Source organism: Chinchilla lanigera, unplaced genomic scaffold, assembly GCF_000276665.1.
Source record: "Chinchilla lanigera isolate Chin_1 unplaced genomic scaffold, ChiLan1.0 scaffold00061, whole genome shotgun sequence".
In the NCBI taxonomy this organism is placed as follows: domain Eukaryota; kingdom Metazoa; phylum Chordata; class Mammalia; order Rodentia; family Chinchillidae; genus Chinchilla; species Chinchilla lanigera.
In genome coordinates, this window is record NW_004955462.1 from 13,108,782 (window position 1) to 13,121,898 (window position 13,117).

At 34.3% G+C, this 13,117-nt stretch overlaps 1 protein-coding gene across 3 annotated transcripts in view; it reads right to left on the reverse strand.

The window, feature by feature from the left end:
• Nuf2 (NUF2, NDC80 kinetochore complex component) overlaps nt 1–13,117 on the reverse strand; it is a 59,836-nt gene that overhangs the window by 25,908 nt on the left and 20,811 nt on the right. The window contains exons 11-15 of one of the 3 annotated variants that reach the window (XM_013521456.1): nt 11,172–11,312; nt 10,061–10,236; nt 8,859–8,994; nt 4,199–4,341; nt 2,500–2,802 (exon numbers count right to left, since the gene is read on the reverse strand). In XM_013521456.1, the coding sequence (XP_013376910.1) occupies nt 4,207–4,341; nt 8,859–8,994; nt 10,061–10,236; nt 11,172–11,312 (588 nt within the window). In that variant the 3' untranslated portion in view covers nt 2,500–2,802; nt 4,199–4,206. Of the gene's footprint in view, nt 1–2,499; nt 4,342–8,858; nt 8,995–10,060; nt 10,237–11,171; nt 11,313–13,117 lie in introns of those variants that run through there. The other 2 variants (XM_005398255.2, XM_013521455.1) reach the window with 2 other exon arrangements.

Below are 13,117 nucleotides of genomic sequence, written 5' to 3' on the forward strand. Positions count from 1 at the left end.
CAAGGATTACTGCTATTAGAATCACTGAGAAGTATGTATACTTCAAATATAGGACCCCAGAGACCTACCAAATCAAATCTCTGGGGGCTGTGGCAAGTTCAAGTACTCTAGGCAAATTTCACACACTACTTTCAGAACTACTGTACTACATTACATTCTGTCAAAATATTGCCGTCTGGATCTTATCCTGAAATGAGTTAGTATCAAAGATTTGTGGAGCAGTATGGAAAGATGAACAAGTATTTTAGGAATATCTATCTGGTGGAAGTAATAATGGATTTGACGAGGTTAGCAGTGGTATAGATTTATTTGCAGTGTTATCAGAAAAAAAGAATATCATGGGGATATCAATGCCAGGTGGTCTCCCAGACTCATTTTCTAAGTGACTTTTTCATTGTATGGTATCTCAAATTCTGGTCAGGAAAATTCAGTTTTAAGAATCTGGGTTAGAAATCCCGAACCAACTACCAATGGAATGGCTTAGATAAATTTGAAAAGGATCAGAATTAGAACCTTGAAATCATCCTTTGAGTCATTTACAGGACAACAGGTGCATTTGAGACAGTGTTAACTGGCATAAATCAGATACATATGCTTAAATATCACATGGTTTCCCTTATATGAGAAACCCAAAGTATAAATAATTTAAAGAGCAAAACAAAAGCTAGATAATAGGAATTGGGGAGACAGATCTTTAGCAAATGGGAAGGGGACCTAGAAATGGAGGGAGAGGGAGTGACAGGAGGAGAAAAACTTGAAAGACTCAGGATGTGTTCTGTACATGTACCAATCATTATGCACTGCAAACAGTATAAGTAATAAAAAAATTAAAAATAATTTAAGATATTAGCTGGAATATATTTCAACTCTAAACAGATTGTCTCTAAATTCTTTCAATTAAGTTTTTTTAATTGTTACTATCACTTTAAAATTTTCAGCTTTGGTGAAACCTTAAGATCCATAGCTATTTTAGCATCAGTTATGCAAGTTTGTGTTATGCCCCCTGGTGGCAATATGGATAGAAAGATGAGAAGCATATTTCAATCACAGGGAGAGTGCAGATTTAATTGAAATAGGTGGCAAGGCCTGAATTTGAAATAGAATTTCATATAAAACTTTTCTGGTCTTACTAAAAATAGGAAACATCCCGTTAAACTAAAATCAGATGTATTAACTTTAGCCTGAGAGGGGCATATTTCAATTTCCCTTCCTTTGTCATAAAATGGATTAGCTTTCTGAAATATGTCAGTTGAACTTGAAATTAAATATTTGCTCTACATATAGCTAAGTAGCTGAACTCATAAAAGATAAGTAAAGTCTGTACCTGCACAGCATTTCCTTCACAGTCAGGTCTGGGCACATGCCATACCCCTGGTGCCACGTGCTTCCTCTAACATAGGTATTAATTTCCCTATATTAAGAAACTTTAAGAGGTTATTTGGTCCAAATAGTCATATGTGAAGGAGGCTTTGAGAAAAAACCCTCTAAATTTCATAATTTATACTTCAAAACTTCCCACATAGTTTTAAAGGACTTAGCCAAGGGCCTTTTGCATAGTTTTTAAACTGGGGGCAAAAACAGATAATATATCAAGCTACCAGAATATTATACTGATATTTGGTGTGAGAAAATGCATAAGTGTTTCTTACTAGGTTAAGATACACGTTGGAGTTGGGGTCGTAGTGCAGTAATAGAGCATTTGCCTAGCATGGGCAAGCCCTGGGTACAATTTCCAGCATGACAACAAACAAATGGCTCTATTAGCCATGGGAGAGAACCATGGCTGGTAAACATTTAGGTGACTAGCAGGTGTGTGATACTATTCTAGACTAAAAATAGCAAAATATGCAGGCACCAGCATCAAGAAATGCAAAGTGTACACAGGTGGAAAACACCTATAAAGAGTACAATATAATGATTAAACATTTAATACAAATAACTAAAGAAGGAAAAAACTGACAGTTTAAAAAAAGTATTACAACTGAGTTTGGAAGGAATCTTGAACAATAAGCATTTTGTAGTTGAACAAAGGAGACACTGTAAACTAAAAGGAAAAAAGGTACACACCATGACGGATGAAGTGTATGGAAACCGGAAGTCGTCCAGTACTGCCTGAGAAGCCATTAACAGAAAAGGCCAGAGGCTAGATTATGAAGGGTCATGAAATTTACGCATGCTTACTTTATCCTGTAAATGAAAGATCCCAAGGAAAAAATACTTGGCAATTCTGTTTATTAAGCAGTAAAGTCCAAATGCCTTAATTGGCATTTATGCCCTAACTATGCATGTATAAGAAAAGTAAGTTAGCTGGACAGGTTCATACCTGTAATACTTGGACTCTGGGAGCCTGACGTAGGAAGATCCTAAGTTCTAAACTGTCCTGGACAACTTAGCGAGACTCTGTTTGAAAATTAAGTAAGGACAAGGGAAGCTAAGGGTATAGCTAGGTGCAAAAGTCCAGGGTCCAATAACCAGTATCGCATAAGAAAACAAAAAACAGAAACTGAAATAATATTTTTATTTTACTCTTAACTAATTACTAATTGGACATCTATGTCTATTGGGCAAACTACACAATTTTTCAACCCTTAGAATCCAATTAAACATTGCAGCCTTCATTTCCTGTTCCATGATTCTCAGACACTTGTTTATCATAGAAAAAACCCCAAAAACCCAGCTTCACAGATGTCACTGAAGGGACATAGCACGGTGCAACAGTGAACCAAGTTGAACTAGTAGTTTGCAATGTTGCCTTGTGAAATATGACTGCTTCCACTGGAAATTTAACATATTCCATGGTTCCTGTGAATTCACAGAGGACAGTTTGAGAAGCTAAAAGACTCTGCATACACTGCTAATATAGTTTAATTTTCATGTTGGATTGCTATACTCTCATGCCTACGTAAGTGTGTTTGAGACTGAAAACTGAAATGATGAGGATGTAAATTGAAACATGAGTAAGAGAAATGTGAAATTCTTGGGTACATTCACTTGTAATTTTTGATAAGCAAATCCAAATGGATACAAGGGAGTCAGGTGTGAATGCATAAGAGGATGGATGAGCGCCTTTTCCAACAAAAGCCAAAGTATAGTCACTGATACTAATTTACCACAATGTTCTTAAACATTTGATCATATCTGATTTTAATTATTTCCTCTTATGATCCCATATTTTATTTCATGCACACAAAACATTATTCTGACAGAGTCCAAGAGGCTTCACCAAATGGCCAAAATAGGTTAAAAACACCTACTGGTTATGGGATATGCAAGTCTGAAATCTGAAAGAAACATAAATGTAATAAAATGTACATAAATTTACTAACAGTTATATTGACATTTAATTCCCAACTGAATCCAGTGGTATCAATAAAAGTTTCCAAAGGCGTATAGAGGTTGGGATGAGCACTGAGAGAAGCAGCCTAGAAAGCAAACATTTAAGGGGTAATAGAACAAAGCTCTCTGGGAGAATAAATTTAAAGGAACAAATATTGAACTAAGACAACCAAGAGAGTGGGGTTCCTCAGACAAAGGGAAAAAAAGCGTTGGATAGACAAGCAGAATGTAAGGAAGACAAAAATGGATCAAAGCCACAATACCATGATGGATACAGTCATAAGAATAGAATAATTTTCAGGAATTTGGTTGTGAAAGAGCAGTAACTAACGATGGAGATAGGTCCAGGGAGTTAAAATGTCTTAGATATGAGATTCAGTCATATTACACCTGTTTAAGTCAAGTTTGGCCCAGATATTTAATCTTTGGGGAGCTTCATAATTACTTTATAAAGTAGTAATAAGAATATCTACCTTGTGCTTGCTTCAGCAGCACATATACGGACTATCTACATAGAGCTGCTTACGAGAATCAAATCAGAGTCCAATTACAAAACTTAGGGCACAGCTGAGGCTCAATATTGCCACAGTTCTGCATGCCAATAAAGTAACAACAGCCATGATAAGAACAGGAAAAAAATACTAATTTCAAAGTAACTGTTTTTGTTTTACTCTAACTAGTATACACAACAAATAGCTTTTAACTAATTTAAATTAAAAAAAAAATTAACATGGAATGCACATCTTACAAAATGGCCACTTATAAGACTCTGTAACAACAGACTGAACCAACATTAACTTAACTATTCCCTCCCAAGCAAAGCTTAAGAGAACAGCAAGCTATTTCTGAGGTGACACGTAACTGTGTTGATCAGGCTGACATTCTGAACATCCTCTTCTTCAGCTCAGCAGCTTTCTCATCTATCCGAGCATAACACTCCTCCACTGCCTTTTCAATGCCTTCGTGGTATTTCTCCACAGCAGTTTTCAAGCTTAGAAATATTTCCTAAATGGAGGATGAAACAGAATAAGAATTATTTCATGTGACAGCCTAGTTTAGAAATGAATTACAAGAATTCCAATAGTTTCAATCAAATTTATTAACAGTATTTTAAAGTTCAAACTCATGCAGACACACCTATAGGTATGCTTATTTTTGTTAAAAATTCATTCATAAACTGTATGAACACATCAAACAGCCTGCTACTTATGAGTAAACAAAGCAGAAACGTGACAATGGCCAGGATGCCAAGAAATTAAAAACAAATACTTGTATTAATCAGGAAGAAACTTTACTATGGATCTTTCCATGTTAAACTAGGAAAATACCTAGTTTACTGTGGAAACCTCTGCAATTGATCCTAGTCACCATTTAAAAGATAAGTAAATACATTTAAGAGGTAGTCTATAAGACTGAAAAATATATCAATATTCTGAGAGTTATTCTAATAAGCTGATCAAGTAGTACTACTATGAGCAATAACAGGCTTTCATATATACCTGTATGATACGCTAAGAACTTCTTAAATGGACATAGCAAATTTTATAGACTGAATAAAGCAAGAAATACATTAGCTTGTACACAATTTCCTTTATTTATCAAATGTAATGTCCTTTTATTATTCATTTTCCTTAGACGAAACAATTCTCAAACCGTGATACAATACACAGTAGCATTCCAGAAAGTTACAGAATATATTTATTACTGAAATAAAACAGTAACCCTTTTCCAGTGGAACATGAAAAGCAGTATACTGGTACAATGTTCTCAATTTTGAGCACATCTCCTATTAAATTTGTCCTCAACTTATAGTTTTGCTACGTTTATTTTATGTAAACTCTAGTGTAGACATTGCCTGATTTTGAATAAGTTACATAGATAATTCAATTTAGTATGAATTTACAGTGTTCCAAAAAAGAACACCATTTCTAGACATTGCCTGATTTTGAATACGTTACATAGATAATTCAATTTAGTATGAATTTACAGTGTTCCAAAAAAGAACACCATTTCTAGTACCTCTGCCACCTATGTAAGTTTGAGAGTTTGAGAGCTATTACTTATAACTCCATATTAAGCATATATATGTATTTCTATATGGGTGTATATGTACATCTTAAACACTCTCCAGATATCCAAATGTGGTTATTAAATCCTAATACAGAGACAGAAGAGTGTGGTTACATTTCTAAGACCTAAGCAAGCACCAAATTACTACATCTATGACAGAAAATGAACCATTAGGAAAATAAATCAAAAATTTTTGAAAGCTTTATTTCTTAACTCTTGTAGGAAAAATAAGGTGAATTAGTTGCTAGCTTGTGTGATTGCCACTATAAAAAATATCAGCACATTCAGCAGCTATAGATCAATTTAAGTCCCTAGTTTTATTGGGGTATATGTTTATTCATACTCAAAAGAAAGATGAATAAATTTGGTAGAAAGATACTACTGGCAAAAAACTATCAAAACTAAGTGTAGCTAAATAAAGACATACAATGTGTACATAGATGAACTAATCATTTCAATATACCCAGAGGAGCACTTTTCTCTTGAGAACAAATATCCTCTCAAGGAGGAGCCAATCATGCAGACAGAGCTGCAAAAAATAAAGGGAACAGGAAAGCCCAATTTCAGTGATACATTCACACAAACAATATATGAAATCCTAAGCAAACCTTTACAAAATGTTTAGTGATCAGAGGTCATATCCCTCACAAATGCTACAGTTTCCAATTAAATTCTCTATCCATATAGAACCTGTATAATAGTAGTCACAATAATTCTTATGAAGTCTTATTGTGAAAACCTCACTCAAATTAAATATTTTAAAAACTAAAGGCTAGGGCTTGGGTATAAATCACTGGTAGAGCATTTTTCCCAGCATGAACAAGATACTGGGTTTCAGCTCCAACATTCACACACATACAATCCAGTTCTGTACTGTTTAATACGGAATACCTAGTTGTATGTAGCTATTTACATTTAAGGCAAATTCAAAATGTAGTCCCTCACATAAATCAAGGGCTCAAGGGCCCACATGTGCCTAGTGTCTACAGTAAAACAGTACAGAAAAACATTCTCATTACTGCAGGAAGTTTGACTGGGCAGTGTTGGTCTAATGATCTCAGTTTGCAGATCAGAGAAAGTTAAGATTATACAATATCCATGGAGTTCACAGCTAGTATAACCATTTACCTCACTGGTAGGTATTAATTCATCAATAGATATTACTGAGTACTTTCTATAGATAGTACCATAAATAGTAGAATAGCATAATGGAAGATATGATTATGCTTTCTGTCCTAAAGTACAACTAGATTACCAGGTCAGACTTGGCAGAAATGATGTAAAAAAGACAGGGCTGTTTTAATAGATGATAAACTCAACATGGGTTAAAGGTAAGATGCTGCTAAAAACCTAACCCAATATTATGCTTCATTAATGGAAGCACTGTTATTTCAAGCTAGTCACACCATTATTTTGGAAGACTGTGTTTAATACTAGGTTCTACATTTTAAATGGTATAATGACAGAAAGGAAACAAGAAAAGATAGGAAAAAGGATAGTAATGAATCTAAAAACTAAGCTATATAAAGTAAGGCTGGAAAACTTGGGCTAATTAACCCAAATAAGAGAAGACTGAATAGACCCATGATCATTATCTTCAAATGTGTGCAGGACTGTTAAGCAAAAGAGTATAGATTTGTTCCAGAGAGATCTGGGTTCACAAAAGTACAGAAATTGAAAATTTGAAATTCAAAATGAGAAATAATCTTTTAAGAACTAATGCTGTCCTAGCAGAAGAGTTTGGGTAGTAATAAGCTTTATAACACTGAAACAGAACTTACCAAAAGCCATGCTAAAAATAAGATCCATGGGCCCCATTGCTGCAGGTGGTAATTGAATGTATTTAGTTGGAGGTTTGGTCACTTAAAACTTCCTTGCTGAACTCTAACACAGAGCCAATTTTAAGAAACATCCTGGTGTAGATGACCTTTTAGTCTTACAAATACTTATGGAAAAGATATTACACATAAAGGCATCATTCTAAGCATGGTTTGACATGACATGCTAAGATAATATATGACTGCCAAGAAATTTTTAATGTTATGGTAACATACACAAAACTAACAGAAATGTAAGATAGGCATGGGTCAAACTAACCGTAACTAGACAGTATGATAACAAAAGAAAATTGCAGGTTTGATTTAATTAAGAAGTAGGATTAAATAATTCCTAAAATCTACTCCCCCTCCTATTTAGAAATAAACACGTAATTCAGTTAAGAAGCAGGAAAAGAAAAGCAGTTTGAATACAGAAAGAAAAGGAAGAGAAAAAAAAGATGGATGGGATACTGAACAGAGTAAGGGAAATCATAATCCTTTTTTTTTTTCTTACTTTTCTTCTTCTAACCCTCCCCCATCTCTCTTTCCTGCTTTAAGATAGGCTTGAGATAATACTCACTATGTATATACTTAGTTACAGATGCAAGTGCTAACCATGTCTTGGGGAGACAAGAGTGCTCAGGGATAGCTAAGGGGATCGGGCAGTGTGGCTTTTTTAGCATGGTGCTAGGATCTCTGCAGACTTGAGACAGATGAGGGAAGATCATGACAGGCAAGTGTTTAAACAGTTATCAGCCACCAAGGTGTTTCAGAAACCTTGATGCAAAGTTTTAATGTAGTCAAGATAAAGAACAATGAGAAAAAAAGAGGCCAAGAGATTTTGCATGATCAATGGCTATTTTTCATGATTTCTGGCAAAGCAGTTTAGGCAACTGTTCTAATAGAAAAACCTTGGAATATATAAGTCATACCTCAAAAGTTGAAGGGACAGTGGAGATGCAATAAATGTATTAGGAATAGACTATTTGAGACATTGGTAGTTAAAAGAATAGAAAGAGGTAAATGTTTTATGTTTGGCAACATACTGTTATTTTGAAAGATGTAGAGAGCAAGATATCTGTTCTCACTACACGAGATTATTTAGAGAGCAGTAAGATGAAAATACTGAAAGCAAGCAAAAGGTAAATACAGTAATGTGAAGTAACAAAAATAATAAGTGTCATAACACAAAGGAAGTCTAAGCTATTTTTTTTTCTTTCTTTTTTCCAGTTAACAACTCAAATTCATTTAACATTGATGCTAGGAAATAATTCTGAGGTCCTTTTATTAGGGAAAAAAATGCAGTTACATTTCAGTGGAATTACTAAAAATCACTATTCAAGTCCATTTATTTAATAAATTCAGAATCATTATGGAACAACTACTTTTACTGAAACAGTGACATTCTGCTATATGCTTCCAGGGGAAAAAGGCAAGTAACAAAAAAGGAATGGAGGTGATAAATATGTTAACCATACAGGATAACAGAAAAGGCACTGTAAGTGGAAATAAAAGCAAAGGACTTGCGGGAGTCAATTTCTAACTAAAAAACAAACTTCATAATGAAGGTGACAGGACTTACCTTTTAAAGCCATGCTATTACTTGCAATTAATTTCTTACAGACACATACTCACCTGTGACTTCAGTTTTTCCCTTTCAGTGACATCTTTCAGCTGCTGAATTCCAAATTTAATTTTTTTGATTTCTTCATTAATCGTTGTTACTCTCTCAAAGACAGCACCTCTTTTCTCCTGAACTTTATTGCAATCCCTAAAGGAAAACAGAAACAGCTAACAAAATTCTTCCTAAGCATCTAAAAAGGTAAACAATTCTAATTTTGATTCCAAAATGAATGTGTCACTGTGTGTTTGACAAACTGAAAACTTTTGTCAATACATAAAAGGAAATGGGGGCTGGGGATTTAGCTAGGGGCTGGGGATTTAGCTGGGGCTGGGGATTTAGCTCAGCGGCAAAGCGCCTGCCTGGCAAGCGCAAGGTCGTGAGTTCGGTTCCCGGTACCGGAGAAAAACCAAAAAAAAAAAAAAAAAAAGGAAATGAATGCAAACCCCAAAGTACAGTGCTATAATGCCAACATGGCATCCAGCGAGCTCTTTCACACAAGAGATTTTCTTTACAATGGAGACTGTTAAGTTATATTTCTTCAGTTATACACATTTATGTACTGTAGGTAGGAACATGAATCAGTATGATTATTCTGCAATGTGATTTCATAATACAAAACCTTTAAGCTTTGCTCTTTTTCTTTATCTGCATGAGGCTATGTAAAGGAAACAGACAACCTCTGATATCCACTTTAGGACTAAAAGAATCACATCCTAGACACATCAGAGGCACATATTCTAAAAACACATTTATAGCACTGAGGTGGGAAGACTCTACCACGGAAATCCCCTACAACACATTGGCTAAAAGTAAAACAAACATAACCTCCCTGTTTAGCAAATTATTGATTCTTGAATTAAAAAAAAATATTTTCCTCTAAAGAAATGCTAAGACAGACCAAATGATTGACTGTATTGCAACTCTGAACCACTGTCTCTCTGTTACACTGAAATATGCTGCAGTATTAGAACCCTTTGGAGAAATTATACAAAGAAATTGGAATTATGATATCTCAGAAAGGAAAAAAAAAAATCTTCATAAGTAAAATATCCCTAAACCTAGACAGAGAACGGTAGGTTTCATTGCTTATCTGTTTTTGTCAACTAAAGGTGGAATGCCTTCTTGAGAGAACAGTGCTTTAGAAATCTTGAGGGGAAAAATGAACTTTTCCTAATTACTTTCTAATACACCCAAATTCAAAATGAGTTCATACTCGATCACTGTTCGTTTGTACTGCTTAACATCCTCGTGCTTCTTATTTATCTTGAACTGTGCCGTGGCAAGTTTTTCCTTTTTCACAATCATTAGTCTTTTGAATGAATTTTCCTCAGTCTTCAATTTCTTCAGTTCCGACTCGCCACTCTCAATTTGGTCCTCCAAGTGCAGGCTCTACATTGTATGACAAGGAATTAAAATCAATACAGCTACTTAAAATTATAAACAAAATAAAAGTTTGGACTACAGTAAAGTACAACTTTGAAATGGGATACCATAATTTAATCCCTGAAAGCCCAGCAAAAAATCCAGACTGTTCAAAGCAGATCACAGAAAGATACCAGGGGTACTGAAAAAACATGAACAAGTTTTATCATGTTATTCTGTCAGCAGGGATTAGAACAGAGGGACATAGTAAGATCTGCTAAGAGGCTAGGGTGACGATAGCCATAGCCTGAACTAAGATAGCAAGAATAAAGAGAAGAGAGCAGACACTAGAACAAAAGCAGATCTCACTCTTTGGTGACTCTTGGTGGCAGATAAGGAGACTACATACTGGGGAGAGAATAACTGGCAACATCACCTACTGAAAATCCCCACTTCTCTCAAACAAGTTTATCAAATGTAACTAGTGATGCTGAGGATGGTCTGGGTTAAAGAGGATAAAAAACTGAAAAAGGATTTTTAAACTTGTACCCTGAAAAACTCTCATTACTCAAGGCAGAATCTGCCATAAAATTTAAATCTCTTCATGAATCTTAGGTACACTGTCGGGTAGCATAAAATTGGGATTTTATGCTTCCTGATTATGAAAGATCATTTCCAACTGTTAAAACAAGTTTTAATAGTCCTTACCATTTTCCAAAATATACATGGCAATGTGCTATGTTAGTTATTATTCATTGGATCTGAAGGCTAAAATTGGTTTTGTTATTACTATGTTTAAAAAGAAAAGTGTCTTATTCCCTAGCATACATTGGCTCATCTATTATGTCGCAGAATAATCCTGTTTTTCTTTAGGAAAATAGCAACGAAAAGTGAAAACAAATCCAAAGAACTATAGTAAGTAATTACATGATAAAGACATAAAAATTCCACACAATACAAACCTCCTTCAAGATACTGGTTAATTTTTCCCTATTATCTGCAAGTTCCTGGATTTTCTTTTGATATAACTGCACCTCCTGCTGACAGGAAGGCAGGCAGTCAACCGAGTCTCTATAGATTTCATACTTCTCCATCACTTCTTGCTTTGAAAGAAAAAAAAATAGGGATCACAGTTTGATACTTTCCTTTATGAAATGGCAATAATGTCAATTTGTTTGCTCTTAAATAATTTCTGCATTTAATACTGAAAGCTTAAGAGCAAAGAACAATTAAATTTCTAGGGCAGTAACAAAGGACTACTACTGACATGTGTCTACTTACATATAATTATGCCTTTTAATTGCCAGATATCCTTGAACAAAGAAAAACTGCCATAATTTTACTAACTTACTCACTGAAATACCTGCTAAAGGTTATTCATGATGCTATTAAAAGAGTTCATTTAATTCGCAAACTACTTCTGATCACGCTTGGACATTCATATTATCCATTTACAATCTCCTATTCATTTGTATGACACCTGCTACTATAGCTAATTCTTTTTCAAAGATTAATTCCTCTTCTAAAATTACAAAATGAACATATATTTACTACAACTCCGTAACAGCACAAAGACTTCTTCCTTTGTCCCCACTAACCCACTCCTGGCCCTCCCTTATTAACCAGTTGGATTTTCTTCAGTGAAAGGCCTAATGTGATTATTATTCACTTTTGTTGTATTTTTCCTACTAATTTTTAAACATTCTTTGCATATAATGGATATAATTCCCTTACCTGTCATATGTGCTATAAATCCTGCTCGTTCTAATATGTGTACTTTTCTCTGTAGTTTTCGGGCTTCCAAAGTTAATTTAAAAAATCTTTCACAGTTCAAGATTGTATAAATGTTCTTCTAAAATTCTTAAATTTAAATTTCCAATCAATGTAAGGATTATTTCTATAAATGATGCAAGGTATACAACCAACTCTTCTAGATGAATAGCTAGTTGAACTAGAACTGTTTTTAAATAAACCATCCATTCTTCGTAAATACTCAAAACTATTTCTGTCCTGTTAAATTCTGTCCTTATTGCCACTGCCTTCTTTTTTCTTTCTGTTCCAGTATTGGAGATTGAACCTGGGGCCTTACCAATGATAGGCAAGCAAGCTACCACCAAGCTACATTTCCAGCCCTTTTTTATTTTATTGTATTTTGAAACACAGTCTTACTAAGGTACCCATCTATCCTGGGATTTGCAATCATCTCACCTTAGCTTCCTGAGTAGCAGGGATTTCAGGTGTATGCCATTATGCCTGGCAATTTTTGTCTATTCTTATGTAATACTTTTAATTACCAGGAATGACCTACATAACAAGCTCAGGTATAAATTAGAAAAGCTGTTTAATAGTTTAAAAACATTATCTCAAAAAAAGTGGTATGTTGTCTATCACATTTAATTTTGTCCCATCTCTCTCAAGTTATCTCACATAGTAACTCGTGGTCTTGAGTGTATCTTCCTCCAACCTTACAGAATTAACATATATGCTGCTTATTTTGTCTAAACTTCTTCAGGTATGATTTAATGACATAACCTGCTCATTTTTCAAATGTTAGCACAAATTCCCACTTTCATCAGTTTCTTCCAATACTAAATTAGACTCTCCCATTATGTTATTTCAAAGCACCCTACACTTTTCCCTCTTTCTTAAACTACTTTTAAGATAGATTTTAATTTTAAAAGCATAGCAAAATTGATCAGAAGTTATACAGATTTCTCATACACCTCCTGATTGCAAATACTATGCACATCCTATTTTCTTTTATAATACATATTGATTTATAATTATTATGTGATTAATTATTCATAAAATTATTTAGGACCTTTCTTTTAATGAAATAACTCAATCTCGTAACAAAAACGCAATTCTGCTTATGTCACTAAGAGCAAAGCCTCAAACTCTAATATAG